The sequence below is a fragment of the Poecile atricapillus genome, chromosome W (genome assembly GCF_030490865.1).
Source record: "Poecile atricapillus isolate bPoeAtr1 chromosome W, bPoeAtr1.hap1, whole genome shotgun sequence".
NCBI lineage: Eukaryota > Metazoa > Chordata > Aves > Passeriformes > Paridae > Poecile > Poecile atricapillus.
This window is the reverse complement of record NC_081288.1, coordinates 18,193,267-18,219,731: the sequence shown is the minus strand read 5'-3', so window position 1 is coordinate 18,219,731 and position 26,465 is coordinate 18,193,267. Positions and strand designations below refer to the sequence as shown.

Genomic DNA, 26,465 nt, shown 5'->3' with positions numbered 1-26,465 from the left:
AAGTAGTCTTAGGTAGAGGAAAGGCACCCAGGTAATGCCTCCATCTATTGCAGTGGGAGCTCACTCATTAAACAGCACAACCCACCCAGGAGAGTGGTGTTAGAGCTGCCCTGATCAAGCTTTGGTTGACCTCAGTGCTGTGTCAGACACCAGGGATCTGCTCCTCGGGCAAGGGCCCTCACTGACAGTGGTCTCTGGATGAAATGGAGGGTGAGTCTGTACTCCAGTTTTACAATCAGTCAGGTTCAAGGAACAGCCAGCACCAAGACTCAACTCTACTAGAAATCAGTTTTAATGAGTTTAGTGTTCACTGATTTATTGGCACCCACAGCTGCATCCCATGCACATTGCATGTTTAGAGAGAGGAGCTGACATTTCCTCACTGCTTCCATGGGAGATGCCTTGGCTCCCTCTGATCTCTTTCACTTCTGACTCAATACTTGGAACTAAAGAAGGAAGGAAGCCCCCAGTTCAGAGAAGGCATGTGGAACAAGGGGCTGTCATCTTTTAAAGGCGACCAGCTGGCCCCTGGTCACTCTACTTTGTCTTGCTTACTTTCTCCATTGGAACTGGAGAAAGGGGCATTGGAATTCAGAGCAATAAGGTGTGGTGTGTGCTGGCTGGCTTGGGAAGATGGATGGGGTTAACCCTGCCACAGGTTGTGATTCATGGGACCTCTTGGATAGGAAAGATAGGAAAGAGTAAGCAGCAAGAGCAGATGTTGCTGCTGGGCCCAGCTGAAGAGACATGGTCCTGAAGATCCAGGAGTCAATGACAGAGGAGCTACCATGATAGTGGACAACAGTGGCACAAGGTGGAGGAAGAGAAAATTCCCTCAGTAGAATATCTAGAAGGCCTGGAGGTCAGAAAACCAGGAGGTCTGAAAGACCAGAAATCAGCTTTCTATTCCACAGAAGTCCCCTGGGTTGGGGCCTCCTTTCCTGAGGGTTTACTCAGGACCAAAGCAGATGACTGTTCCCAAAGCTCAAAACACAGTCCAGTTCCTGAAAATAGGAATGCTGTGAGTGCAATGAGATGATAGATGAGAAAGCCACAGTGTTCTAGTCCATCTTCCATACAGTCGCCTCTGGCCAGCTCCTGCTCTTGACTTGCTCCTGGCTGACACTGGAAGTGCTGATTTCTGGGGAAATGGGCTCATAGGAACGGAGAGACAAGCTGGCAGCCAGCAGACCCATCCGGACACACGTGCCTGTGTCATGTTTAGCAAGCATCCCTGCAAGGATTCCTGCCATTAAGCTGTGGAGAGAAGGAAAGATGGTTTTGAACATGGGAGGAACAGCTTTGAACCCAGGAATGTGGCTGTTCATTTGCAAGAGCTTTCATTTGGACCCCAACCAGCACTTAGAGCAGCAGAATATGTTGTACAGGAAGGCTGAGGTTAAAATGAATGGGTTTTTCTTTTTCTATATCTATTTTTAGAGTATCATATTGTGTAATTTTTATTTGCATTTTTTTTCCTTCTCATCCAAAAAGCTGAGGTACTTCCTCTCATACCACATTTTCTATTCTGTTTTCCAGGTGAGGCAGGAGAAAAGAAAGGAGCCTAAGAAGGGAATAATCTAATTTTCCCCTGCTCTCTAGTTATTTTGTCACTTTTCTGCTCTTTGGTACTTCATTATGTCCTCATTATATTGGTGCCTCCTCTCCCCAAAGGGTTGGGTGGGGTGAGAGACAGTTCCCCTATCTATGTGAGAGGGACAATAGGCACAGCTGGAAAAAGAAATGCAAAGCTGAAATTACATTGGAAAGTCAGATTTTTGGGAAACATTTGCTCTGGTTTTTCATTTGAGATCTCCCAGTAAAAGTGATGTGAGTGCCGTGTTTGGGATAGATTGGGAGCAAATGCTCTATTCACAGCAACTACTGTAACAATGTTCAGAAGCTAGGAAAGGACAAAGGAGAAGGGAAAGAGAATGGAGGAGACAATCACATTTTAGAGGAAGAAGCACAGACAGGAAAATGTGATGGCAGGGAGGATTAATCAAGCACATCTATAGGGAAGGTAAAAGGAGCCCTTTTTTTGCACTCCACCTAATTACATCAACATCTTTTTATCCATAACAAAGGCACAGAAGACTGACTTCCACAAAGTGTTCAATCTCTCAACAGCTCTAGGAGATGAGAGTAAATATTTGGGGGAGCATCCCCTAGCAATGCCATGTGTGGGCAAGTGGTGTTACGTTGTCATGGCAGCTGGGGCAAGGAGCAAACAGACACCACACACATGCTCAGCTCATGGACAGATCACTGGAGATGTAGAAGAGCCACAGGGTGGAGGGGAGGCATGAAGTGCCCTGGGTCACTGTTTCTGGATTGCACTGTCCCCTGACCAGTGCTTCTAAAGTGTGAAGGTTCACAGAGGCTAAGCTGGGAAAGAGTTACATTTTAGATATTTGGGAAAAGTTCTTCACAATGAGAATGGTGAAACACAAACACTTTTCCCAGAGAGGCGGTGGGTGCCCCATTCCTGGTTGGATGGGGCTCTGATGTAGTTGAAGATGTCCCAGCTCATTGCAGAAGGGTTCAAACTAGATGGCCACTAAAGGTCCCTCCCAACCCAAACCATTCTGTGTTTACGATAGTCCTTTGAAAGCGCCACCAGGCTGGGCCTGGGACATGTAACCAGTTTATATGCTGTGGAGATGGCTTGTACAGCGTTGTAGTGTCCTGGCATTTCCAGTCTGCTTTGGCACTCTTACTCTGTAGAACAGGGATTTCCAGAGTCCAGGGGAGCAGTCGGGGTTATTTGGAAGAAAAATCCTGGATGAACAAGGCGACAGTGAAAATTCCCCCACGTGGCCTTGGGGACTCTGGGGAGAGGAATTTCCACACCAATATTACTTCAGGAATGGGAGCAGTAATGGGCCCCAAGCTTATCCAAACCAAGATGGGCTTGGAAGGAAAAACAAACTTGCAAGTTCCCCAGTGTAACTCAGTGGAGGTGGTTGGCAGAGATGCATTTTATCTCACCTTTGATCTTCCCTTGAATTTTAAAAAGGGAAAGAAATCCCTACCAAACACATTTCATTTACATTAGCCTCTAGGAAAAAACCCTTGTCCTGCAATAAGGAGTACTTGTGTTTTAAGCAGATGGTGCATAGGGGAGGCTGTGTCTCTGGAGGGGCTGGCTGGGGACAGCTGCCCGAGGTAGTGAGCAAAGCTGAGCTTTCCTTAGGTCAGGCTGACCCCACGATGCTCCTCCAGCCCCCATTCCTCTCCTGTTATTACACCTATTGCTTCAAACAACCATTTGGAGAAGACCAGCTTGCAGCTGGAGTCAGCTCATCTTAGAGATGATCTGGGACACAAACAGCATGTCCTGCTGTTAAGCAGTCTCACCAGCTTGGCAAGAAGTTATTGATTGATTTTAAGTAAAATATTGAACACTCCCTATATTAAAAAACAAAAAACAAAATAATCCAAAAAACCCACAAAAAACCACAAAAACCCTTTTCATTCTGCACACAGATAAGAGAAAAAAAGAAGTGCTGCTATGTTGAGTTATTGCTAGGTAAGAGTACAAAGGGAAAAGGAAATATCAGGCTTTTGGCCTAGCCCAAGGCAATGAAAGGACAGAATCAATTACTGCAGCCTATGAAGCAAGAAGAAAAAAACAACCTGACTGCTACATATAGTTTGTCAAGTTAACAAGAAGCATAATAAAATATTACTCTGACAGACTGAGAATTGATCAGTGGGGCTAGGGATAATAGCTGTCATTTCCCACTTCTATGTATGGCATTGTGTGAACAGCCAGGCAAATTATACAGCCGACTCTTTTGAAGCAAGAGCTTTAAAATTGCCAGAGGCAAATGCAGAACCTGATGATACGCTTTTACAGGGCCATTTTAGCTCTTGAGTGGCAGCTCCACTTCCATTGGAGAAGTGTGGAAGTAAGGCAGTTAGTTAGTAAGACAGCTCTGATGTAAGGTGGTTTGCTTTTAGCGGCTCAGCCCGGAGTAATTCACAATTCTTAGATTGCCAGGAAAGGCTTGGATCTTGGAGAAAAGCAAAACTAATAATGGCAAGCCCGGCTTCCAAGATGCTTCGGGGGACATTTTTAGCAAGCCTTGCATGGAATCACTGTAACCAGCACTTTTCTCATATCCTTAGTGTCTCTTCCTCAAGCAGCAGGGTGTCGTGGCTTTCCAGTGGAATTTCAAAGGAATCCGATTACGGCCCTTTCACATGGAGCTGGAGAGGACAAAGCAGCGAGAGATGTACCTGTCACCAGCTCCGGAGACGTTGACTATCTCCTCCCTGCTGATGGGGATGGCGGGGTAGTGGGCAGCACAGAGCCTGCCAGCAGCAGTCTGTGGGGGAAGGAAAGGGAAGTTTAGTGGGAATTGCCCAAGCTGATAAAGCCTGATGCGCCTGATGCCAGATCCGCATGGGTGACAAAAAAAACAAAAAAGAGAAAAGGCTGAAAAAAAGGCAATAATCTTTTTTCACACTTCGATCGTTTAAATGAAGCTTCCTGCAAATGAAGCTCTCACTCATGAATATTCACATAAGCGCATGTAATTCTAGCTGATTCTAAACACTGCTGCTAGGAGCCAGCAGTACAGGGACAGACAACTTGATTTTCTTTCAGAGCTGTGTATTGCACCCCCCCAAACACATACATTCTCCAGCAGCGATGCTGTTTCCCAGGACTGCTGCCATGACACCAGAAATAGCAACAGCGCCATATGGTCCAAGAAAGAAGGAACCGAGAGCTCAGAGTTAGTTTTCCATGCCCTTACCTGTTCATGAGCTCCTGGATAAAGGGAGATGCTCCCTCCCAGGCTCCTGCCGCACAGGAGGACGCCGTGAGCGCCGAGGGTCACCACCACACAGTGCAGGTGGGCCAGCAAAGGGCAGGCCAGGGCCACTGCAGTCCGGACAGCATCCTCCAGCCTGGATGGCAGCTCTAGGGAGAGAGGGGAGGGGAAAACGTGCTCTAACTCCAAAGGTCCTCAACCAGCCTTTCTGTGGGCTGACAGCCTATTTATGAGCACTTCTACTACTATTTATGGGCACCTCTGAAATGTGGTTTGCAACATTATTTTTCTTTATATTATGGGAAACATGGAATTCTCCAGAGTTAGACTTCCACACTGTACTTCTGTGCTGAGGAACCCAACTCTCAAGGGACTGAGAATATGCCTGTAGAGATCAAAAAGCTGTCTTGGAGCATGACTTCCTTGCTTCAATGCTGTTGGATTTCCATCTGCATTTGGTGGGGCACACCATTTCTGCAAAGGGTGATACTTCTGGGACAGGTGTCCTCTGAGCATCGTGCTTCAGGGGCATGCTGACAAACCAGGTATTACTCCTGTTTAGGTGATGAAGTGAGGCAAATGGGACCTCTAGTTTTGGGCAAGGAGCCATCCCAGGCCTACTGTGGTCTCTGATAGGCCATCAGTCCATAGAGCCCACACAGAGATGGCAGTGAGGTGCAAGATACCATGAGCACTTATAAATCCCCACTATGTTAATACCCAATTTGCCTGTATTAGAGGCTGAAGTAGAAAATGCTCTTCTCCAGGTTCTAGGTTATCTAAAAGTCTGACTGACCCTTCTGAGTATTCAATACCTGCTGGCAGAGGGTTCCCAAGGGTCCGATTTATTGCTCTCAGCTCTTGCAGGTTGGGAGAAATGTATGTGAGTGCTTTCCAGCTGTCTGAGAGGAATGGCTTGGAGGCCTTGTTCTCATCTGTCGGCTCATAGCACACTTCAAAACAACAATGCAATTGGTTAGTTAAGTAATTAATTAGTGGTTCATTTCTGTGTCAGAGCAGTCAGTGTAGAGCACAGCATAATCTGCACAATTAGAGTTACACCTTTAACTTATGAGACACTTAAATATTACTTTCCCCAAACTTGGGACAAGGTCTCCCAAGGTTTCCTTCTCAGGGTTCAGCAATGAGACAGCTGCTTCTGGCTCTGGATGATATAACCAGACCCCATTTTTGTTACTCCAGTTAGCTGGTTTTGGAGCCTCTGCCAGGTTTTTAGATTACCAAATCCTTCTTTGGGATTTGCTTTTAAAAAGGAAGGTGTAACTCCAAAGGTTTAGGAAGGTCCCCAGCTTACCAGTGGAGGGGGGCATTTATTTTACGGGAATGGAAGAGAATTCTTCTCAAAAGATATTTTAGTGCTTTTTCTGAGAAGCAAACTATATTGCTGCTGAAACTGTCCGAAGTGCTCAAGCTGCCACTCGCACTGAGATTAAAAGGCTCAGAGAGCAGCATTCCCTGGCCCTCTGGCAGTGCTCAAGGGCTTTACCAACTATGCCTCGGGAAATGTGGTTCAGCTGTAGAAAGAGGAAAACTCCAGGGAAATCTGAAATGTTTTATCCATCTGAAGCAGAGTGGCAGAGTACAGAAAGAGGTGCTGAATAACCCAGCGTGTCAGACAGTAAGTGGGTATCTCCAGCAAGCAGCAGGGATGTGCCTGGACTGTCTTGGCACACATTCTGTGAGGGCAAGTTCTCCTTACCTGCTAGCTGGTGCTCTCTAGCTAGTTGGCAGACGTACTGAATAGTGGAGAGAGGCACATTTCCATCAATGCAAACAAGCGGGGCCTGACACAGGTTCTCCTTGAACTGGGACACCTAGTTAAAATCCAGGACACACAGGAGAGACAGCCTGAGTCATTGCAGAGGTACAAAATCATTGCTAGTCAGGCTTGATGTAGGATTTTGACTTGTATTCCAGCCCTTTGGTGCAGGCATGAGTCTAAAAGAGTGATTCCCAAAGGAAAATGGATTTTTCCATTTGCCTCATGTCCTCCCTTTCTCCTTCCCCTACTCCTGGCCATCATCAAGAGCTGGGCTGAACTGGCAGGGCCCCTCCAGCAGAGAAAGATAATTGCTGGTCCTCACTGGACCACTACAGGGAAATGGAATGCTGCTGTTTAATGCCACTGTAGGATTCCCTGGGCCATGCCTGGCTGGGCTCCACCTCTGCTCGCTGTGCACGTCATTTGGATGTCCTCTCTGCACAGTGTCTCCTAAGACAGGTTGTTCAGCAGTGTGTTTTACTCCTGGGCCCCACTGAATCCCATAGGGATGGGGTACAGTGCAGCAGTGGAGTAGAGAGCTGCTGTTCTCTCCTTTGGCTCTCTGAGGTTGCACAGCCACTTGCTGGGATGCCAGGCCAGTGCTATGGGCACTCGAGCAGCATCCCCCATGTCTCTGCCAGCCCTGGTGGAAAGAGGGGCTGCCAAAATCCACTTTGCAGCACAGGACTGGTTCAGATTTTCCACTGATCACAGCTGCTTTGTAAAGCTCAGGAGAATTAATCCCTCATGTAGTGGTTTTCTGTGCCAAGGCTTGGGGGAGGCAGAGTGGGGATGGAAGTGGGAGTAATGACCAGATTTTTCTCTAGGAAGGCTCTCCCTCACAGAGATGCCACTGGTAAGTATATTGCACTTAACTTCCATGTTGCTGTCAGTCATGAAGCACAGGCTTTTGTTCTGTCAATAAAAGGTTGAGTAGGAAAGGAGGGTGCAGTGATGGGGCTTTCACTGAATCATTCCTTAATCACTGCTGCCATTATGCTTCCCTGATGTTTTTGAATGTTTGGATGTGCTGAGCAACAGTTTCTGTTGATACAGCTCAGCTTGTAGAAACAGCAGGGATACTAATGAGGGGGGGAACAGGAAAACTTGCTTTAACCAGTGTTCTGTCCACTTTTTCCCCTGCTTTTCCCTAAAGGGAGAAATATGCGTTAGGAATAGGGTTAGGGTTATAATCAGGTTGATCTCCTGTTGGCTTTAAGATGTGAAATTATAAGTTAGCTTGGACAAGTTAATGAAGAAGATTCTGGCCTACGTATCATAGACGAGGGTAGTGGTGGTATTTGTAAACCAGAAACAGAAACCCCATCTGGGTCAGCAGTAATAGAGGGTTCTGGTGACTTGTTATGGTGCTGTGCCAGTGGCCAGGGTTAACCTTAGGATCCCCCATGCCCTCTGCACACCATTCCCTCCTGGTAAAAACGTCACCAGAGGCCTTTTGTCACAGGCCCACACTCTTTCTCATGAGAAAAGCTGACAAATCTGAGGGAGTGCATACATATTGCTCCGTTATCTGGTGGTGGATGTCCATGTCTCCCAAGCCAACGCTGAGCTCCCCGGCACTGGTGATCACGGCACAGTAAGTGGCTGTGCTCTTCCCCTCCAGCTGAAGGACGCCACTCATGTCCTGAAACAGGGAGGACAATTACACACTGAGCATGTTCCTCTCTCCCCTGCCACGCTCAGCTCACTCTTTCTGTGCCCACCCGGTCTCCAGCCCAGCTCACTGCTCTCCCTTGGGATAAGCAGCCCTGTCAGGAGTATCTCAGTCTAGACAATGCTGGCACGTGGCTATTTGTTAATATTTGCAATGCAACAAATGCTGCAGGTTAAAGCAATCCTTTAGTAAATGAGTGGCAGGTCTCAGCAGGGCAGTTCCACGGGTTTTGTCTCCTGTAACAGAAGTGGTCTGCGGCCCTGCCTGCTCCAGTCACCCCTTCTCATAGCTTGTGTGGGACAGCATCTCTTGGTGGCACTCTGCAGACAGCTGTGACTTATGCTGGCCACCTCACTGACTGCCCAGCCTGATTCTGAGCACACCCTGGAGCTATTTCTGCAGCAGTGGGGCAGAGAGCTGTGGGGTGGCCTTCCTTTGTGGCTCCTGGGAATGATCTGCTTAGGGAACACAGGGCGTATCTCAGAAGGAACATGTGGATGGAGAAATGTATCTATCTCAGGAACTGACAGGGAAACCGGAGTTTTTAGGGAAAGTCTCCTCTCTCCAACACTGGTGGGAATGAACTTTCTTACAGGCACGGAGTGCTTGGTGGCTGGCCAGCAAGTCCCCCTTCCCTTAGGAGACTGCTTGCTTGGATGGCACAAACTGTGCTATGTAGAGAAGAGATTATAGACCAGCCATGGAAAAGCCTTAATAACCCAAAATAGAGATAATGCTCTCATTTCTTCATTTGCCACATTGCTCAGGTAGCCAGAACCAAGGCCCCATGGGCTCTGTTTGGATCCCAGGGCCACGAAGCACTAATAGTAGTCAGTGACCCTGGCCCAGCACTCACACCCTGCCTTGCCTTCAGTCCTGCCTTTTCTCCATGGAGTTGCCTGACAGCCTAGGTTAGAGCTGCTCTCCTGGCTGATTTTGCTCCCTGCAGGGTGGTGATATTGTGCCTTGCTGTCCAGGGGAGCTCCTGCTGCTCCAGCTCCCTGACCTGCAGACAAGCTTCTGCTAAAGTCCAGTATTCCCTTAAACACAGGTAAGTGGTGTTTGCAGCTCTGTAGAGGATCCTGCTCCTCTGAGCTTGGGAGGTGTCCAACCTGCAATTCTAGTTTCACATTTTCTCTGTCTTGGGCTTTAACTAAACCAGGTCAATCTTGGCAATGCTTTGTGTGTCCTCAGGTTCAAGGTTTGCATATTTCTTGCTGTGTTTCGCCATCACTAGAATTGTACATGGTTGCTCCTGATTTACCTCTATCTGCTTCAAGCACCATTTTCTGTAGCTGAATTCAGAGCCCATGGTTCAGACTCCAAAATACACCTAGTCTGTGTTTTAGAGGTGGTTCTTTGCCTTCTAATTGTCTGTAGCTAAAGAAGCATTGCATTATTCCTACTCTTAGCCTGATGGAAGGTGGCTCTGATGTCTGCCAGGGTTGAGAAGAATTTTCCCTCTGCGTGATGTCATCTCCTGCATGTTTTTGGGGTGCCACTTCTCTGCAACGTACCATGTGGTGGCAGTAGTGCAGGACAGACTCTAAATGCTCATCCTTCCCCACAGCTGATAAAAGGAGAGGAGCTTCTCCAAGACGGCTTAAACAGTCTAAAAAACAAATGGAAACAAAAACTATTGACAAAGCCACCAGAGTACTGTGAACACAGTGACAGCCAGTGCAGCATGGGTGTCTCTAGGAAAGCCCTCTCCTGAAAAACTTAATGCTCATCAGTCCTTGCCTAGAAGGATGTTCAACATGAAATTGAGCTGTAGCTGCTGCAAATGACCGCTTAGGGCTGAGTGAGGTGTCCTACAGAGAGCTGAACCAGCAACCTGAAATTTAGGATTATTTGGAACATCTGGGAGTGGAGGAAAAGAGGGGGAAGTAAATTCTGCTCTTTTCTGGCGTCATCTCCTTTACCATCACAGTCACGTGGGTTTTCCCACGCTGCTTCTGAGCACAGCATTTTCTGCTCCTGGCCCTCCCACACTGCTGTTCCCACCATGATATCTTACTAGAACCACTGAAGCTCAATGCATTAATGGGAAACCCTTCCTCCTCTCCTTTCAAGTCACCACAAATTGTACCTCCGTGGGTGGCGTGGGTATTTTGGGGGATTTTTCCCACTCAAGCTTCTTCATTAATGATCTGAAGTGACAGTAGATATGTGTTAGGAGGTTGGAAAATGTCTAAAAGCTGGAATAATCCTAAAATCTTTCTGTAATCTGTTCCCTGTTAACTTCAGTACAAGAATACTGGTCTATTGCTGCTTGTGGTGGAGCCACAGGTGCTGTGTGCTCCTTTCCCATTGACAGGACTGCAGCCTTTCTTCCTCTACAGTAACTCCTGTACCCCAGCTCCTTTTGCCCACAGTATGTGGTTTATCAGTTTGGAGCTATGATTATTCTTTTCAACTTCTTGCTCTAAGCATACTTCTACTGTGTCTGTGTCCTGGCATTAATTAAATCTGAGGCTGCTCAGTAGTCATTGGAGATACTGATGCTTATTTACTTTGATTCAGAGTTACTGCACCATGTGCTAGTTAGCTTCATATTTGTGGACCTTCCTTTTCCTAATCTCAACTCCCTCCCCTCTTATTTATTTTCCAGGCAGTCTGCCCACTAGCATATTGCCTAATGTGCCCCAAATCTTGTCAACATTCACCCTCTCCCTCTGTTGAAGGAATACCAAAGGACAATTCACAGCTGGCATGCACCCGCAGGCAAACCCCAGCACCAGGCACCTGCCAAGTTCCTTCCAACACCACCAAAGGTTCGTCTCACTCTTCCAGCATTTGTTTGCCCACCGCCCTGGAAGAAAGAACTGTTAATTTGCAAAATTGAGAGGGCTGCTTGGAATAGTTGCTACTTCTCCATTATCATGTGAAGCTGATATTGCTAAAATATAAATCAGCAATCAGAGGGAGCAGAGGGCATCCAGCTCACAGACTGAGGGCAATACAAACTTCTAGAGCCAGCTGCTGCTGACTTCAGTCTCAAAGACAAAAGCCTGCTTTCAAGGAGGGGAGACCCACTTGATCTCCCCATGAATTGCTAGTTTGGTCTTACTTGCTAGACCAAGACCTCCTAGAATGGCTAATGAGTGTTTCAGCCACTGTGAGCAGCTCTCCGAATTCACCTGCTCACAACGACCTGGGACTCCAAAGTTGCTTGGGCTCTGCCTTACAGGCCACTTAGCTCCCACCTTAAGAAGCTTGTGGGAATTACTTATTTGTTTGTTTGTTTGTTTCCCTCTTTGAATGTAAAATGAGGTTTGTTATCTTTGCATGTACTGCCTCTGTACTTTATTCATGGAAGGATCTGTTTCAGAGACTGAAGTGTTTTTACCTCACCCATTGCTTCCCAAACATCTCCCTCATTAAAAATAACCTTCTTTTCCACATGTGTGGCTACCAATTTCTTTTCTTTCATGTCTGCCTTCCATTCCTCTGTCCATCTCCCTCTCTGTCACAGACAAATAGTCAGAACAGAGGCAGTCGCTCACCCATCTCATTCTAATTCTTCTGCCAGAAGAATTACATCAGTAAGTGCTCAGATCAATTTGGGCTTCATCTGACTATCAAATGGTTTTAGAGCTCTTGTTTCATAAAATTCTGAAAACTATTCTCCATCTCTGAAGACAGCTTGTCACTGGCAGTCCTAATTCCTGTGTGCAGAAGCTCCTGGCCCAGCCCCTCTGCCCTACGCCAACCCAGGAGCACAAGAATGCCCTTGCACATGACATTTTTCTTGCTTGTAAACACCACTGTCTATTCTAACCAAGAAAATGTCTTGACATCTCACTGCAAGGAATATTCTGCCCCCAACCCTTTCCTGTGCTTGGGCATTCTCAAAATTCATTCTGAAGCTTCCCAAGGATTCTTTTCCCCCTACATGAAGCTGTACATCTGTCCTTTGCACACAATGCTTTTTCCTGCATCCAGCCCTGTGAGATGTGCTCTCACATCTAAATATGATCTTTTATTTCTCTCATCCATTCTTCAGGCTCTTTTTCTTAGCTCTGACTCTCCCCAGTTTTGTAGTCTGTAAGACTTGGTGCTAATTTTTGATACCTTTGCTTTTCTGTCTGGCAGTTCTCCAAGTCCTAAAGTGATCAGACTGCCTGAGCAGAACTGCCTGTATAAGTAACCTATGGCCTTTGTTCATCTTTGCACTGCTTGTCACTCCTCATTAACACAAATGCCCCTCCCTCCCCTCTGCTTGTGCTCCCTGGGAATTGCCACGGGTACTGTTGGGAATGAGGATATTTCCATCTGCAACTGTATCCTGCTGAGAGCCTCCGAGTTCAAAAGCAAAGTGAGTTTGGCTATTTTAATTCTGAAGCTCACTCTCTATAACATAGGCAGCCAAGGGGAAAAAAACCCAAACCCCAACAACCCAAAATACAGAGCAAGGGTGCTTTTCTAGGCAAATCATACAACATGGCTTTGAACACTGGTCCCTATTTCAGTCTTAAAAGAAGGTGCTAGCTGCCATCAGCAATAAGCACAAACTGCAGTTTATGTAATTCCATTATCTGTGTTTGAAAACTGATGCCTGCAGGAATGGTGAAAATACTCATCAGCTCCTTTTGCTGCCTGGCATGCTGATCCTCTCTTTTAGTTCCCCATATGCCATAGAGACAGAGTTTCTGGGTATCTTTTTTATGCCAAGCCTTGCCCTAAGAGCAGATGTAGCAGCCTCTTGCTCAGGGATCCAGCTGTGGGTGACCTCTCCTGTTGTACAACCCCACAGGGCCTAAAAAAATGAAGATGCTAAATCTCTCTTTAAAGCAGCAGGTGGGTACAGTGAGACAGAAACCAGCAGCTGGCTTTTAAAGAAATTATATGAGTGGCTCTCATCACATCTTGCCAACTCAGTTGTAACTCCAAGTCTGAGTGATATTCAAATATCTCTTCTTGGGTTTGGGTGGGGCTGGCTCAGATTAAAGAATTTAGGTGAAAATGGGTTTTCTAAATGTGATCTGAAATGAGGCTGGGCTGATGCTTTCTGGCAGAGTTTCAGAGAATTGAGAAAGTCTCTGGAACCTTCTTCCATGTCCTAAGAGGTTTGAATTCTTAATGTAAAAATGAGACTCTGCTCAACTTCTGGGTATCCTGAGAGAATGATAACCATAATGCTTTTCCCAGCAACTTTGTCTGAGCAAAATAGTTCATCCTTCTCAGCAGGTCAGATAGTTACATATTAAGCATTTAGCTTCTGGGAAGTCTTGAAAGCCATGTGGGAATTACAACCAGGTCAGAATACAGCTGCTTTCCTGCTGAGACAGCACGAGGACTGAGTGGTACCCAGTGCTCTGCAACAAATCCAGCAGGCATAAAGGTGGGCTCTGCTGGGTGTCGAGCACTTTGAAAAAAAACCTGCCTTTAAAAAGCCAAAACAATGATATTGAGAGGGGCTTTTCCTCTGTGCCTAACCACAGCAGCTGTCAGCAGGAGCCTTCTGGCTGGGAGTTCCCAAATCCCCCTGCAGCTTGGCACTTGGGTACCAGCTACGATACAGCACAAGCTCCAGGGCTCGCTGAAGGCAGAAGGGCAGCTAACACCTCACTTCTTTATTCAACATTAAAAGCCCCCTTTTTCCCTCATCAGCTGTTCCCAGCAGGACCTACAGCAGTCCTGGGCCCCCTCACCATGCTGTAGGTGGTCCAGGGATCTGGACATGCCAAGACAGGGATCTGTCTGACATGCCAAGGCGTGCCTATCCTTCCTTGGACACGGCTCAGCTCCTTGTCCTGATGGCTGAGTGTGGACCGTGTATGGTGTTGGTTACATCACAGCTGAAGCAGCTGAACTTTTGCTTTTGCAAGCTTTCATAACTGATGCCACAGCATACTTCACCCTTGACCATTATAACATTGTTTGGCCCCTGTATCATTAAATAGCCAAATTCCTTTCAGACAGCTTCCCCAGCACATTTTCCCTATCTGACTGAGAGGTCTTCACAGGCTGGCCCATCTGATGGCAGAAGCTCCCTGCCTTGGCAGTCATCACAGAGTAATTTCAGACACTGAACAATTTTTGAGCAAGCTTCTTCACCTCAATATGCAGTACTTTGTATGGCACGACAAAAATTGTACAGGCCATGCAAATTGCTGTCATTTGCATGGGGGAGTCCCAAGTTTGGTCCACTTTAGCTTCTTGTTTGCTTCTTGTTCAACCCAAATTGAGACAAAGGGAGTCTGGTAACACTTATATGTTCTATTTTTAAAGCCATCTTTTTTTTTTTCTTTTTTTTTTGTGTGAGACTCAAATCCTTCATGACTACTCTGCACAGAGACTCTTGCTCCTATTTGTGCTGCTTCCCATATTAAGGCAGTCTCAGACAGCCAGAGATGGCTCTTACCTGGGGATTTCCCCCCTGTAGGGACATTGCATGGATGATACATTGCTTTGTCCCTCTCTTGAGTGTCAGGGATGGTGATTTTCACCATGGGGACAGAGTAGGTCAGTATATGTCACTCCATTATCCACCTAAACAACTTACCAAGTATGCAGCACTGCACCCCCCAAGTGTGTGCATGCACACATGTGGGTATCACACATGGACACCACATTCTCCCCAGCCCCTTTGGCTTGGCACTCCTGTAAAAGTAGCTGGAAATACATTGGTGATAAGAAAAACTGCTACAGATACAGTACCAGGATGTCAGGGTTCTGTGCCTTGGCTATAAAGTCAACGTTGATACCGCCAATCACCACCTTTAAGGGGGAAGAAAGGTAAAAAGTGATTGGAAGGACTTCAGGAAAAGGTTTCCAAAATTCTTTGCTTTGCCTTGTCACTTCTCCCACCCTCTTGAAAGCTCTTTCACTTACAGTGTAAGGGCCAGTGCTTATTTTGAATAGCTAGAGACAGGTTTGTGCAACCCCAATCAGAAAGAATCAAAATCTCTGCTCTTTGCTGCTTTCTGAATTATGCCTGCTGACAGGAAGCCCCAGCATGGCAGGTGGGATGTTACAGTGGACACACGGGGATGCTGATGGTTTCTCTCTGTGATACACCAGGCCTTAGAAACATTCAAGCACTGGTGTGTAAAAAAGCAAAGAAAATGGGAGAAAGTGGGCAGAAAAATGCAGTAATTTCTTGCGAGCTCCCAGGAGAAATTGCCATACCCAGTGACACTTTACAGATCACTTCTTTTATTGTCCTACAAAGCCAGAATAAGCAGTTCAGCTCCACAAACAGGAAGTTTCCAGATTCTTTGGGGACATACAGCTGTTTTTTCTCATCAAATGCTGGATTATTGCCTCTGGAGTCACTGCCCTTTTTTATGTTGACAAATCTTATTGCAAATGGGTTTTAGAAAATCTTTCATGTCTCTAAAGACCACCTAAAATAGATTTCCTGCAAATTACATGGCACAGGCAAAATCCAAGAGAGTGAAGAGTATTAGGGTTATAGTAGATCTTGTTCAGAATTTGCAGTAACTCTTGTGATTTTGTCAATCATGAGCAGGACGCCAACAAAAAGAGATATTTATAAACATTTATGGCTCAGCAGCTCAAAATATCTCTCCCCACCCTCTTCCAGGTCTACTCCTGTAGTCACAAGTTCCCTGGTACTAAGAGCTGTAGAGCTGAAGCTGTACATAAGGGCATAGTAAAAGGTGAAAAGATGATTAAAGTTTTAATGGCCCTAATGGTCTAAGACTTAATGAGATTAGGCCGTTGTCAGTGTCTATTCCTTGTAAATGTGGATAGGGGGAGGAGGAGAAGACACTTATCTTTCAAGAATAACAAGGGAAACTAAAGGGAGAATGTCTGAGAGTGTGAAGGAGAATGATTGGTCCCTGGCTGAGTCATCTTTTACTTTTGGGAACAGATATAAATTTATCTCGTGCTGTCAGCAGAAAGGCATCATATGGAGGCCAGCAGAGGACTCACTGGTTGGGGTGTGGTCATGTCCTCTCGCCCAGGCTGGTTCCTCTTCCTTCTGGCTTTCTGTAGCTTGCTCAGGGCCACTGCAATGCAGCTGCCCACTCTGGCATTGTTCTGGATCAGTGCAAGGTCTGATTGGCATTTGTTTAAGGAAAATTAAAAATACCAGCAAGTCTGACCTGTTAGAAGCTTATGTAGGAGCTGTTTAGAGGGAGAAAGCAGGAAATACAGGCTGAGACTTGATAGGTTTGATCTCCCAAACCATAATCCTTTCAAATATAAAAATATTTAATTTTTGTTTGTTTGTTTTTTGGTTTTTTGTTTGTTTGTTTTGTTCACCTTCTTCCTCCAGTATCCACAGAGAGGAAAGCTGTCTTTGACAGGTGGGGGACAGAAACAAAGGCTTCACAGAGAAAAGAGAAGGCGAAGTACTTAAATTACAGCAGAGAGCCTAAAAACCTTAGAGGATCTTGGTCAGCTTCTCCAGAAAGACATACCTGCTGAGATTTTGCCGAGTCACTATAAGCAATTTTTTTTTTAGCAAATTGCACTGGGAGCAGAGTATCAGAGGCTTTGAAAGCCCTACTTTGTGGCTGCATATAGCTCTTATATTCAAAAATGCCTTTACCATTCTGCCCTGATGGCTCAGGTCTCCTAGAGGGCTGGCAGCAGAGCCTGGATGTGAATCTGGCTCTCCCAGATCCTACACTGGCATCCCAGCCAGTACCTCCTCTTTCTCCTGGCTGTGCAGTAGGATTCCTGCTTGCCCAGGGGTGTTTGTCCTCCAAGCCTCTCTCTCTGTACCCTCAGGGAATGTTGGATAAGGCAATGTGATGTACAGCACAGTCCTCTGGGAAGCCCAGGGACCTTCCAGTGTGGAACCCCTGCACAGACAACAGTATCCAGAGATTACAGGCAAGCCCCAGGGTCAGATGTGAGGGATTTCTTTGGGCTCTGGACCACCTGCCACCTGTGCTGCCCTACAATTTTTAATGTAAAAGGGGATGAAGGTAGTAAAGAAGTTCCTGAAAAATCAGGATGCAGGTGCTAAACTCTCATCTGTTTGCAGACACTGAAGTGTTTGCTCCTTGCTAGACCATCAATAAAGTGACAGTGTTTCCTACCAGGCATTATCAGAAGAGACAGGAAATACACTGGTACTTTCTTTTTCCCTCATTTAGTAAGAGGATACTGGAGTCCAATGATTTCCCATCAGTTAATTCTGTGAGCTTCTGTAACAAAAAGGGGGTCACTTCTTTGCCTGTGATTCCTTTGAACCTGCAAATATAAAGAAAATGCCCACAGATGAGCTGAAATGGCATCAGAGGAGAAGCACTGTTGCCAGCAGATACTTTATCTCCATAACCACACACCATACCAAGTCCTGTAAACAAGCTTTGGTTAGATAAAGGTACAGTTGAAAATAAGTTGTGGGCTCACCCATTCCCAAGGGTAAGCTGTGCTAAGGCTCCTGCAGCAGTGTCCCTGAATTTGTTTACTCCCCCAAGACCAAGAGTAAAGGCAAAGGCCATGGTTGATCCTCACCTGGCTTGGCTGAGAGCTTGCTGGATGGCCTCTTCGATGGCCTGGCCCTCGGCAGCTCGCTCCTGGGGACAGGGCACTGCTATCAGCACCCCGCTGCTCAGGCCCAGCCCCAGAGCACTGTCTGGGAGAGGATGGGAATATTGTTAGTGGCAATCCTTGGAGAAGTCAGATGCTGCAGGAAAAGGACAGAGAACAGTGGGCACAAGGTGTAGGAGGCCTCAGAGGTCAAGCTTCAGTTTTTAGCTGACCCAAGATCAGGATCTTTTCCAGCCACCAACCAGTTCACAACTGCCTGTTTCTTTTGAGTCTGTCTGTACAGTAAAAGGGGCAAAGGCTTTGGTTTTTTTTTTTCATTTTAAAATTATTTCCCTTCTAAAGGCCCAGAAGTTGTTTTTGTTGATATATTATTATGTGTTGCCTTCATCAGGTGGAATAAAACATGAATGCAACTGGCTGCAGATGGCTTGCAGTTTTACTTGCTGTAAAGACTGGACTTCTCTGCTACTGTATTTTCAAAGCAGTTTTGATGCAGGAATGGGGGTGGTGGGATGACATATTTTTCAGGGCAAATTTTTCTGCAGACTTAAATAAAGTGCCTCATCCAGGGCAATTCTGTGTCACTCCTTTCCAAGACCTTACATGGGCCATTTCCATCTGAAACACACCAATGAGTTTAGCTGCCTCCTCTTCATCCCGGACATGATATGGTGCTTGGAAGCCACTCTGGCGTGAGAAGAAGGCTGGGAACTCTCTTGATTCTCCAAAGGCAGCCACGCACACACCCTGAGTCTCCTACAGCAGTGGAGGTGAGACAATCAGGTGATCAGTGGAGGGAAAGGGGAACCAGCTAAAGAATGGGACTTTTTCCTTCCACCCAGAAAGAAACTGCCTTTCTTTGGCACAGGTCATGGTTATCTTTGTACATCCCATTCTATTCTACACTCTCACCAAGAGCCAGACATGGTAAGTGGCTAGATCAGCTCCGGCTCACTGAGGCAGGGGAGGCATGGGCATCCTCTGTGTGTGCTCAGGGCTGATCCAAAGCCATGCAGCTGTCATTGGCACCATCCTGAGTCCAAGATAACACCCTGGGATCTGAAGACATGTCATGAACTGACATGATATAAATGGGTTCCCCTTACTATTGAGAAACATTGACGTTGACTGTCACCTGAAGTGCTGTCCCTGGTGGTTTCCAACATGCCAAGCCTTAAAAGGTGACTACTGAAAATTATCTGGATTTCCTTTTTAATTCTGATTTTATTTAGTGTTTGATGTATCTAGCTTTCTTGATCCATCAGTTTCTGGGAGCATCATCCCAGAAAAGCAAATCTAATGCCAAAGAAAAAGGACATGGCTAGCACTACCTTTGACCTCAGTTGGAGCAGCTGCTGGAGCAGCCCCTGGGACATGGATAGATTTATGTGAGGGAGGAGCCAAGTGCTTGTAAAGCCCCAGGACTACAGGAGTGTAAATATGGCTTCACATCCTCTCAGTAGCAATTTCTGAAAATCTTTGGCTTAGGACCCATCCCAATGCCAGCGGGTACTCTGTGCACATAGAACAACGTTATCTGCTTTCAGACACCACAGCCCATGCTACCTACCAGATATTCCAGTGTCCTGCCAATATCAAGGATAGACTTGGCTCCTGCACATACAACAGCAACCGGAGTTCGTCCTAGCTCTGTCAAGTCAGCACTCACATCCAGAGCTGTTAAGGGACAAGCAGTACTGTGGTGGGGATTGTGTTGTGCTCCAAGCTGATGAGATCTGACCTCCTAAAAAACCACATATGCCCAGGATGCCACTGCCTGACTTTAAAACTGCTCAGATCCACAAGCAAATATTAAAGGTTTAGATCATGTCTTTAGGTGCTGACATTGAAAGAGATATTGACAAAAACAAGTTACATGGCTAAGGGCAGGTGTGCAGCCTTGTACTCTCTCTCGGCTCTTTAATCACATTGATGAAGAGCATGCAAAAATTTGGTAGAAGAGAAAGAAAAAGGTGTTGTATGGCAAGGACAAGGTTCAAGGAGATGCAATATCACTGAAGTAGACTTTGAGTTTGGAACTGACAGTGCTTGCAAAAAAAAGGAGCTGACCTCAGGAAACTCCCTGCTCTGGAATTTACATCACATCTGAAAGGGATGGCATACAATAGGGCACTGCACTTGGGCTGTGCTGGAAATATATATGGCTGAAAAGAGAGAAAGCATTTAAAAGCCACGAACTGTACAACCAAGACCAGGCCATCTCCCAGACACACACCTCTAACACAGAGCACACTCTACTGTGGCAAGGCTCTTCTTCTCCTCAGCTGAGAGAGCTGATAACAACACTGTGCTTGGCAGCCAGTATCAGGTTATCCAGCCCTTACAAAGAGGGAGAGGTGCAGTCATCTCCTGTTACACCAGCAAACAACATCAATATAACCCCGTGTAAGCAAGGGATAAAGTGAAACTTCCACCCCCTTAACAATTGTCCAGGGCTTAAGAGGAATATTTTGAGGCTTCTGGAAAGGGGACATCAGGGAGAAAGCAACCATAGTTTGATCAAGAAGAATGTTAACTTTATTCTTCTGACCAGGCAGTCACTGTAGGACAGGCTGGGAAAGAGGAAAAAGAAGGAATTGAATAAAACTGTAGCAACAGAGTGAAAAGTAGAATGTGTTGATGTTCTTACTGTTCTCTCCATCCCGATGGACACCTCCTATGCCACCCGTCACAAACACAGGAATTCCTGCTTTGTGTGCCGCGATCATTGTTCCAGACACGGTAGTGCCACCGGACAGGCCCTGTCAGGGAACAACCAGTCACAGTCAGCCCCCAGAGTGACATGGAGAAGCTGTGGTCTGCCACACAGCAGTGTGAGCAGCTGACCAGTGAAATTCTAACACAAATACTCTTTTAGCCAAAAAGGCAGAGGAATTCACTTAGGAGCTGGACTCTGTAATCCTTGTGGGTCCCTTCCAACTCAGAATATTCTGTGATTCTGCAAATCATCTGTCATCCCTGCTGTATCAGCTGTTCTTGCCCTGAAAGCAGAGGCCTTTGTTGTTCAGGGTGTTCCACAGGCAGCCAGTGGCACCTTTAGCTGTCACTTTAAGCCTGGGATGGCCTAAGTGTCACATAGTTTACATGCAATGTGATAATGTCCTATCATGCCAATAAGAATATTCTTAGCCAAGTGCCCATGGCTTGCCAGCAGAACCAGAATAACATTTCAGGAGCCCTATTTCATCTATGCTATTTCCTTACTCTTGTATTTTCACTCTAGTTAGGGCTACTTTTGTGTTTACCAATAAGATGCCACTTTCCATTATGTTTTTGAGAGGTTTAAAAGCCACCTGGCTTGAAGCTGGAGAGCACTATGCTGTTGCTAGAAAAGCAACTATACTTTACTAGGAAAGACAACCCTAAAAGTTTGCACACCATACCTGGCTGAGGATGAAAGGAAAATCTCTGCGAGACACTTTAACTGCATTTTTACTGCTTGCCAAGAACTCAAGTTCCTCATCTGTGAGTCCCACGTGGATTTGGCCCCTTAAAATACCTACAGTGGCTGGCACTGCTCCATTTGTTCTTACAATTTCTTCCACCTCTCTGGCCATGCTGAAATAAGACAAACAAGACAATAATCACAAAATTAGAGATGGAAACAATCAGGCAAGAAAAGTGTCATGTTTGATGGCCATCATTCACAGTTCTACAGTTCTTGTGATTTCAGCTACATCCTGCTCTTCTTGTATCTGCCTCATGGCAGAAATCGTTGCACTTGAACTTGCAGAACTCCCATCTTCAAGGATAATAATGTCCAAGCTCTGTGCTTAATTTTTGAGAAAAATCATTACAAGTAAATCTGGTTATACAATATACTACTGAAAACAGGGATCTTCTCAAAGTAAGACTTTTCTGTGTCTTTTCCCTGTTATTTCTCTGACATCATAGACCTCCACAGAAACCCCAGGTAGTCCAAGTCCTGCTCAAATGACCAGGATATATTTTTCATAATACAGTCAGTGAGATATAGAGTAACAACAGTGCCAAAAATCTACTGCCTTAGGGTACTCCAGGGCTGCAGACTAAGCCTAGGTTTAGCAGATTTTGTACTTGAGTCATTTATATGCTATCTTTTTTAGGAGCAGCTTCTTCTCCATTTCTGAGCTATCTGGACATATGCTTGGCAATCTTTAACTGCAGAAACTACCTCTTCCCCAAAATCGAGTTTTTAGAGCTTCATTTTAAGACAGAATGTCAGGTAGAATGTCCAGGTAAAATCAAGATGGAAAATCAATACCAAAAACCTTTCTGTGCTCTCCGGAAGCAAGGATGGAGGGGAGAGTGCAACGATTTCTGGCACTGCAACTCAAACTCAAAAGTACATGAAACACACAACTACTGAAAATTGATAAATAAAGAGTAGACGTGGGGCGTTCCGTGCAGGGTACAGAAGACAGTGGAAAGGGACCAGGATCTCTCACAGTAGCTGCTCTGAGTGGGCTAAGGAACAGATTTCACTATTGTGTTTCAATCCTTTTTGCATTACAAAAGATACAGGAAAAGAAGGTGCAGAGTGTTTTCAATGTCTCTACAAACTATGCAGCTGAAAAGGCTGATAGCTCTCTTTTAGAACAAGTGGTGACATTATCTGCTGCTCCATTTTAAAGAAAGCCAGAAATTTAAGGTGTTGGATAAGGAGATAACCGAAGCTCTCCATATGTGTCTTTAGAAGTCCAAATACAATTGTTTTACACTTGAGCTCACAGTCTGCATGCCTAGCAACCTGACATTTCCTTTTGCTCTTGCAACAGCTTTGGCTTGACCAAGAATACCGATACCAATCCAGTTAATTATGTGCTTTATTCTTACAACTTCACTGAATGACGAACATCAAAATCCACCACCTCAAATTCAGAGGATAGGCCATTCCATGTGTAATAATTGTGCTTTCCAAGGCTACAACGGGTCTCCCCTCCACCAGAGCTTCCTGTACAGAGGGATGAATCCTGACATAACCACCTGGGGATAAACACAGAAGAGTGAGTTATTTGTGTGGGTATTTGCAGTAACTGCTGAGCTGTTTTATAAAAAGCAAATTGTCGTCATCACAACAAATTTATCCCCCTCTTCAGCTGTCCTTTGGGGTGAATTTACAAGTAACTTTAAGAAGACTAGAGCTGTGTTTTATGTAAGTGAAATGTGTGCAAAACATCTCCACTGTTAATATGAATTATATTTCTCATTACCATCACTGAAGGATCCTCTGCCACCATTTTTGCAGTTGTATGGTTACTAGCTCCACTAACATTACTTGAACATTATTGTGAATAAACTGAGCCCTGCAACCACACCTAAAGATGGAAATATGTTTTAAAAGAGTGGAAGCACCAAGGATACCATAGTAACTCAATATATTTTAAGACTACCATACACTAAGACTATTGTGGCTCTTTGCTGTGCTCCAAGAACACTGCCAGCAAGGTCTCTGCTGAATTGAGATGAGGAAAATGCTTTCCACTCAGGAACTGTTGCAGAATGCACTACTCACCATGCAGAAGTCTTCTCACCTGGGTAGTCCCACGTGCCATGGAGGACATGTGTCTTGCCAGGCTGAAGGTTATCTTCCTAATCATCTTGTGAGTATGGATGGGCCTGAGATAACAGAAGTCAGGTGAAAAGGAAAGATGTAATGCAGCAATGATGTGAGCCTGAGAAGCTAAACACATCAGCTCTTGCCTTGACCTTGGAAGGTAGACAGCCCTTGCCTAAGAGACTGCCTGGAATCTCCTGGTGTTTCAAGCATGAGCCAGGGTGTCCAAACAAAATGTTAAGGTGCAGAAATGGAGCTGGAAGGGGTCACCTGGCCCACTATCAATGCTGGGCTGAAATCGTGGTGGAGCAGGGGAAAGGATGAGGAGTAGCAAACTAGGGAGAATTCTGAAGCAGAAAACCTTTTAAATTCCAAAGTAACCTGCTCATGATAGATGTCAGGCCCATCCGCTGCCACCTTCAACGTGAAGGGTCAAGAGCAGGAATCTACAAGGCAGAATGGTGCAACAGGGATATGAACCGGTTTTTTGCTGGTGTCTAGAAGAAAATAAGCAGCTCAAAAAGGAGCCGAGAACTGACAAACCAGACTGGAACTGCAAGGAGGAGAGAGCAGCTTTCCCTAGAGCCGGGAGTGCTTTATGCAGGCTCATGTTACATCATCCTTCTTAGCACAGTGCCTTGGAAGCAGAGTGGCAATTCAGCCCCAGCAACAAACTCCAGAACTCCTCTGGTCTCTTAGCAACTCCTTTTCACTCTAATTAAATTCATTCCCGAGCAGAGAAAGAGGGGGAGAGAGCTGTAAATGTTAAGAGAGTGGTCTGGTCTGGGCCTCAGGGCAGTTTCACTCAATGCCTGGCTGCTTCACATACTTTCCCTGGGCTTTTGGCCATATCCCTCCAGTCTCCCTGTTCCTCACCCCTTCACTAGGAAGAAAGGATTCCCTTCCTCAGTCCTTTGTGCCTATGGTTAATTCAGATGGCAAATTAATTAAAATACAGTGCTGTGTTCATGTTACACTTCGCAGAACATGGCTCTGGTCTCAGTACAGTGTGTGGCACTTCAGCTATATAGAAAATTCTTATACCCAGGGAAAGTGCATTTGTCCAAATCTAAAGACTTCGACTATACAGGACAGCTTGGGCTGTGTAATTTAAGAAATGTGGGACTGGATCAACAAGACACAATACACACCTGACTGAAACACTAGGATTTTCCACTTTCCAAATCCTTTTCATGCTAAGCTCAGCAGCTTGAGCTGCTCATGAGTTCATGCAAATGTTCTGGTATGGCTGTGTGTGTGCCTACACGCCACTCGCTCTCTGGGGTAAAGTCAGTTTCAGAATAAATTCATTAAGCCAACAGGGTTACGCCAGGGATCACTTGAGCTGCTCGGGTTGTGCTCTGAATTTTAACAACGCCCCGAACTCTGAAGCACAACACCAAGAAGTGCCCAAGCTGTACTGGCCAGTGGCTAAAAACCAGCTGGTCACCACCTGAAACCCAGCAGGGCTGAGCTGATATTCACGGGAAGCTCGGCCAACATTCATCCTGAGCTGGCTCAAAGATTTTTGAAGCTTGGCAAGTTTTGCTGCAAGACCCGTATGACCTTTTGCCTTGTAACCAAACTTTGCACATTCATAGTGCACGTTTCAGGCAGCTCGAGCATGGAGCTGCTCTCCTCCCACCTCCCCTGTGTCCCGTCCGGCGTATCCGAGCTCATGGAGCAATGGCCTGATGTCTCTTACCTCTGGGTGTCCGTCTCATGGAGGGAGGCTGGGTGGGTACTGGAGCAGTGCCGGGGCAGCCCTGGGAGGAGGCGGAGGAGGGGGTGCTCTGGCCAGAACTCCTGGCCAAGAGAGTCTATTTATTATTAACCACAGGCACAGCTGAGCTCCACAACTGCTCCCTGCCCAGGGTGCAGGGGGCCGCTTCATGGCAGGGCCAGGAAAGCTTCTGTGATTATTTTTGTTCACGCAGAGCCAGATTTTCCCCTTGCTCTTTAAAAGACTTCTCTCATTTTACAGATTCCTTTCCTATTAGATTTTTTTTTAAAATCGGTGAATTCCTTGCTCGATAAAACAATGCCTTTGCAGACTGAGCCTCTTTGTGCTTATTCCTAAAAAGCAGAGGAATCACATTCATGCCTCCCCCACAACTTTGCCAAATGCAGCTGTTAAAGCTCTTTCTTCCCAGGGTGAGAGCTCTACTCAGCTCTTGGCCTCTCCAGCAAGGAAAGCTGTATGTCTAAAGACAGCTGTGGCTATGTTTTTTACGGTGCAGACACCTGGCTACACCAAGAACATGGGCTGAGGTCACAACAAAATCTATCGTAGCCTCCTCCTATAAAGACAATCCAGTCTAGCAACTCAAGGGCAGCTTTGAACAAGGACTGTGAAATTAATGTTTGTCCCCTCCTAATATAACTATGATAATTTGATATCTATTGCATTGGTATTGTACATGTTTCAGTTGTATATTCTGCAGAAAATACCAGAGTTGAGAGTTAATGGTCATGAAGGAACTGATTTACAGGTTAAAAGACAGACATGATTCTGTGCAGCTTGGAAGTGCACAACATAAAACTGGCTGAAGTAATTAGTGTCAGGGAACTGATTTTACTGCAATCCATTAATCAGGAAATTGTAAAACATAGGTTGTTAAAGCAGTATTTGCACTTTACACTCATCCCTTTCAAAAGAACTTTCTCGCAACTTTTGTTTAACTCAGCAGTAACAAATTGTGTCTCACTTTCTACATCCTTCCAATCTCTTCAACTAAACACATCCAAGGAAACTTCAAACAAAGCTTGCTGAGTTACAAAGACAATCTGCCTCTGACTTCTGCTACCCAGTCTGGAGGGAATTTAATTGCAGGAATGATAGATTACATCCTCCAATTCCATAAATGGATGCTGAAGATTTTGTGAACAATATCTTTTTCCTGGGAGGAATAGGCAGCTAGTTGTACTGAAAGAAAATGTGTAGGTAAAATGGCATTTCTTTAAAATACACGCAAATCATATTGACATAATCTTATTTTCCATTAAATCTTTTTGGAAGGACTGCATATTGTAGGAATCCATCTGGACCATCAAGTTTTTGATATACTTGTCAGGCAAGATGGCTTAGTAACCAAGCTGGTCATTCAGTTTCCAATTATCAACATCATCTCAAGGTGATCTTACACAGTGGGCACCCAAGTCCAGCCTGTCATATTAGTTAAG

General features: G+C 45.7%; 1 protein-coding gene across 2 annotated transcripts; it reads right to left on the bottom strand.

The window, feature by feature from the left end:
• Positions 1 to 284: 284 nt before the first annotated feature.
• Positions 285 to 25,113, bottom strand: LOC131591401 (uncharacterized). Of its 2 annotated transcripts, none has more exons than XM_058862056.1 (19): positions 24,988 to 25,113; positions 23,241 to 23,344; positions 22,597 to 22,711; positions 21,130 to 21,304; positions 20,376 to 20,487; positions 19,296 to 19,402; positions 18,355 to 18,481; positions 17,690 to 17,810; positions 17,337 to 17,422; positions 16,151 to 16,275; positions 14,909 to 14,968; positions 10,991 to 11,057; positions 9,760 to 9,854; positions 8,084 to 8,212; positions 6,505 to 6,619; positions 5,600 to 5,737; positions 4,767 to 4,933; positions 4,246 to 4,334; positions 285 to 1,257 (listed from the first exon to the last, which is right to left on the bottom strand). In XM_058862056.1, the coding sequence occupies exons 2-19, from the start codon at positions 23,323 to 23,325 to the stop codon at positions 1,062 to 1,064; spliced, it is 2,109 nt and encodes a 702-aa protein (XP_058718039.1). In that variant the 5' UTR covers positions 23,326 to 23,344; positions 24,988 to 25,113; the 3' UTR covers positions 285 to 1,061. The 2 variants fall into 2 exon arrangements, with proteins under 2 accessions (XP_058718039.1, XP_058718040.1); XM_058862057.1 differs by having other exon boundaries at positions 23,260 to 23,344; positions 24,988 to 25,054.
• Between the last annotated feature and the right edge of the window lie 1,352 nt (positions 25,114 to 26,465).

Coding starts and splice junctions, on each gene's coding strand:
- LOC131591401 (XM_058862056.1), bottom strand. CDS start 23,325: ATGATTAGGAAGATAACCTTCAGCCTGGCAAGACACATGTCCTCCATG. Junction 18,482..19,295: donor GCAGGACACTGGAATATCTG/GTAGGTAGCATG, acceptor CCACTGCTGTAG/GAGACTCAGGGTGTGTGCGT. Junction 9,855..10,990: donor TGTTGGAAGGAACTTGGCAG/GTGCCTGGTGCT, acceptor TTTGTTTTTTAG/ACTGTTTAAGCCGTCTTGGA.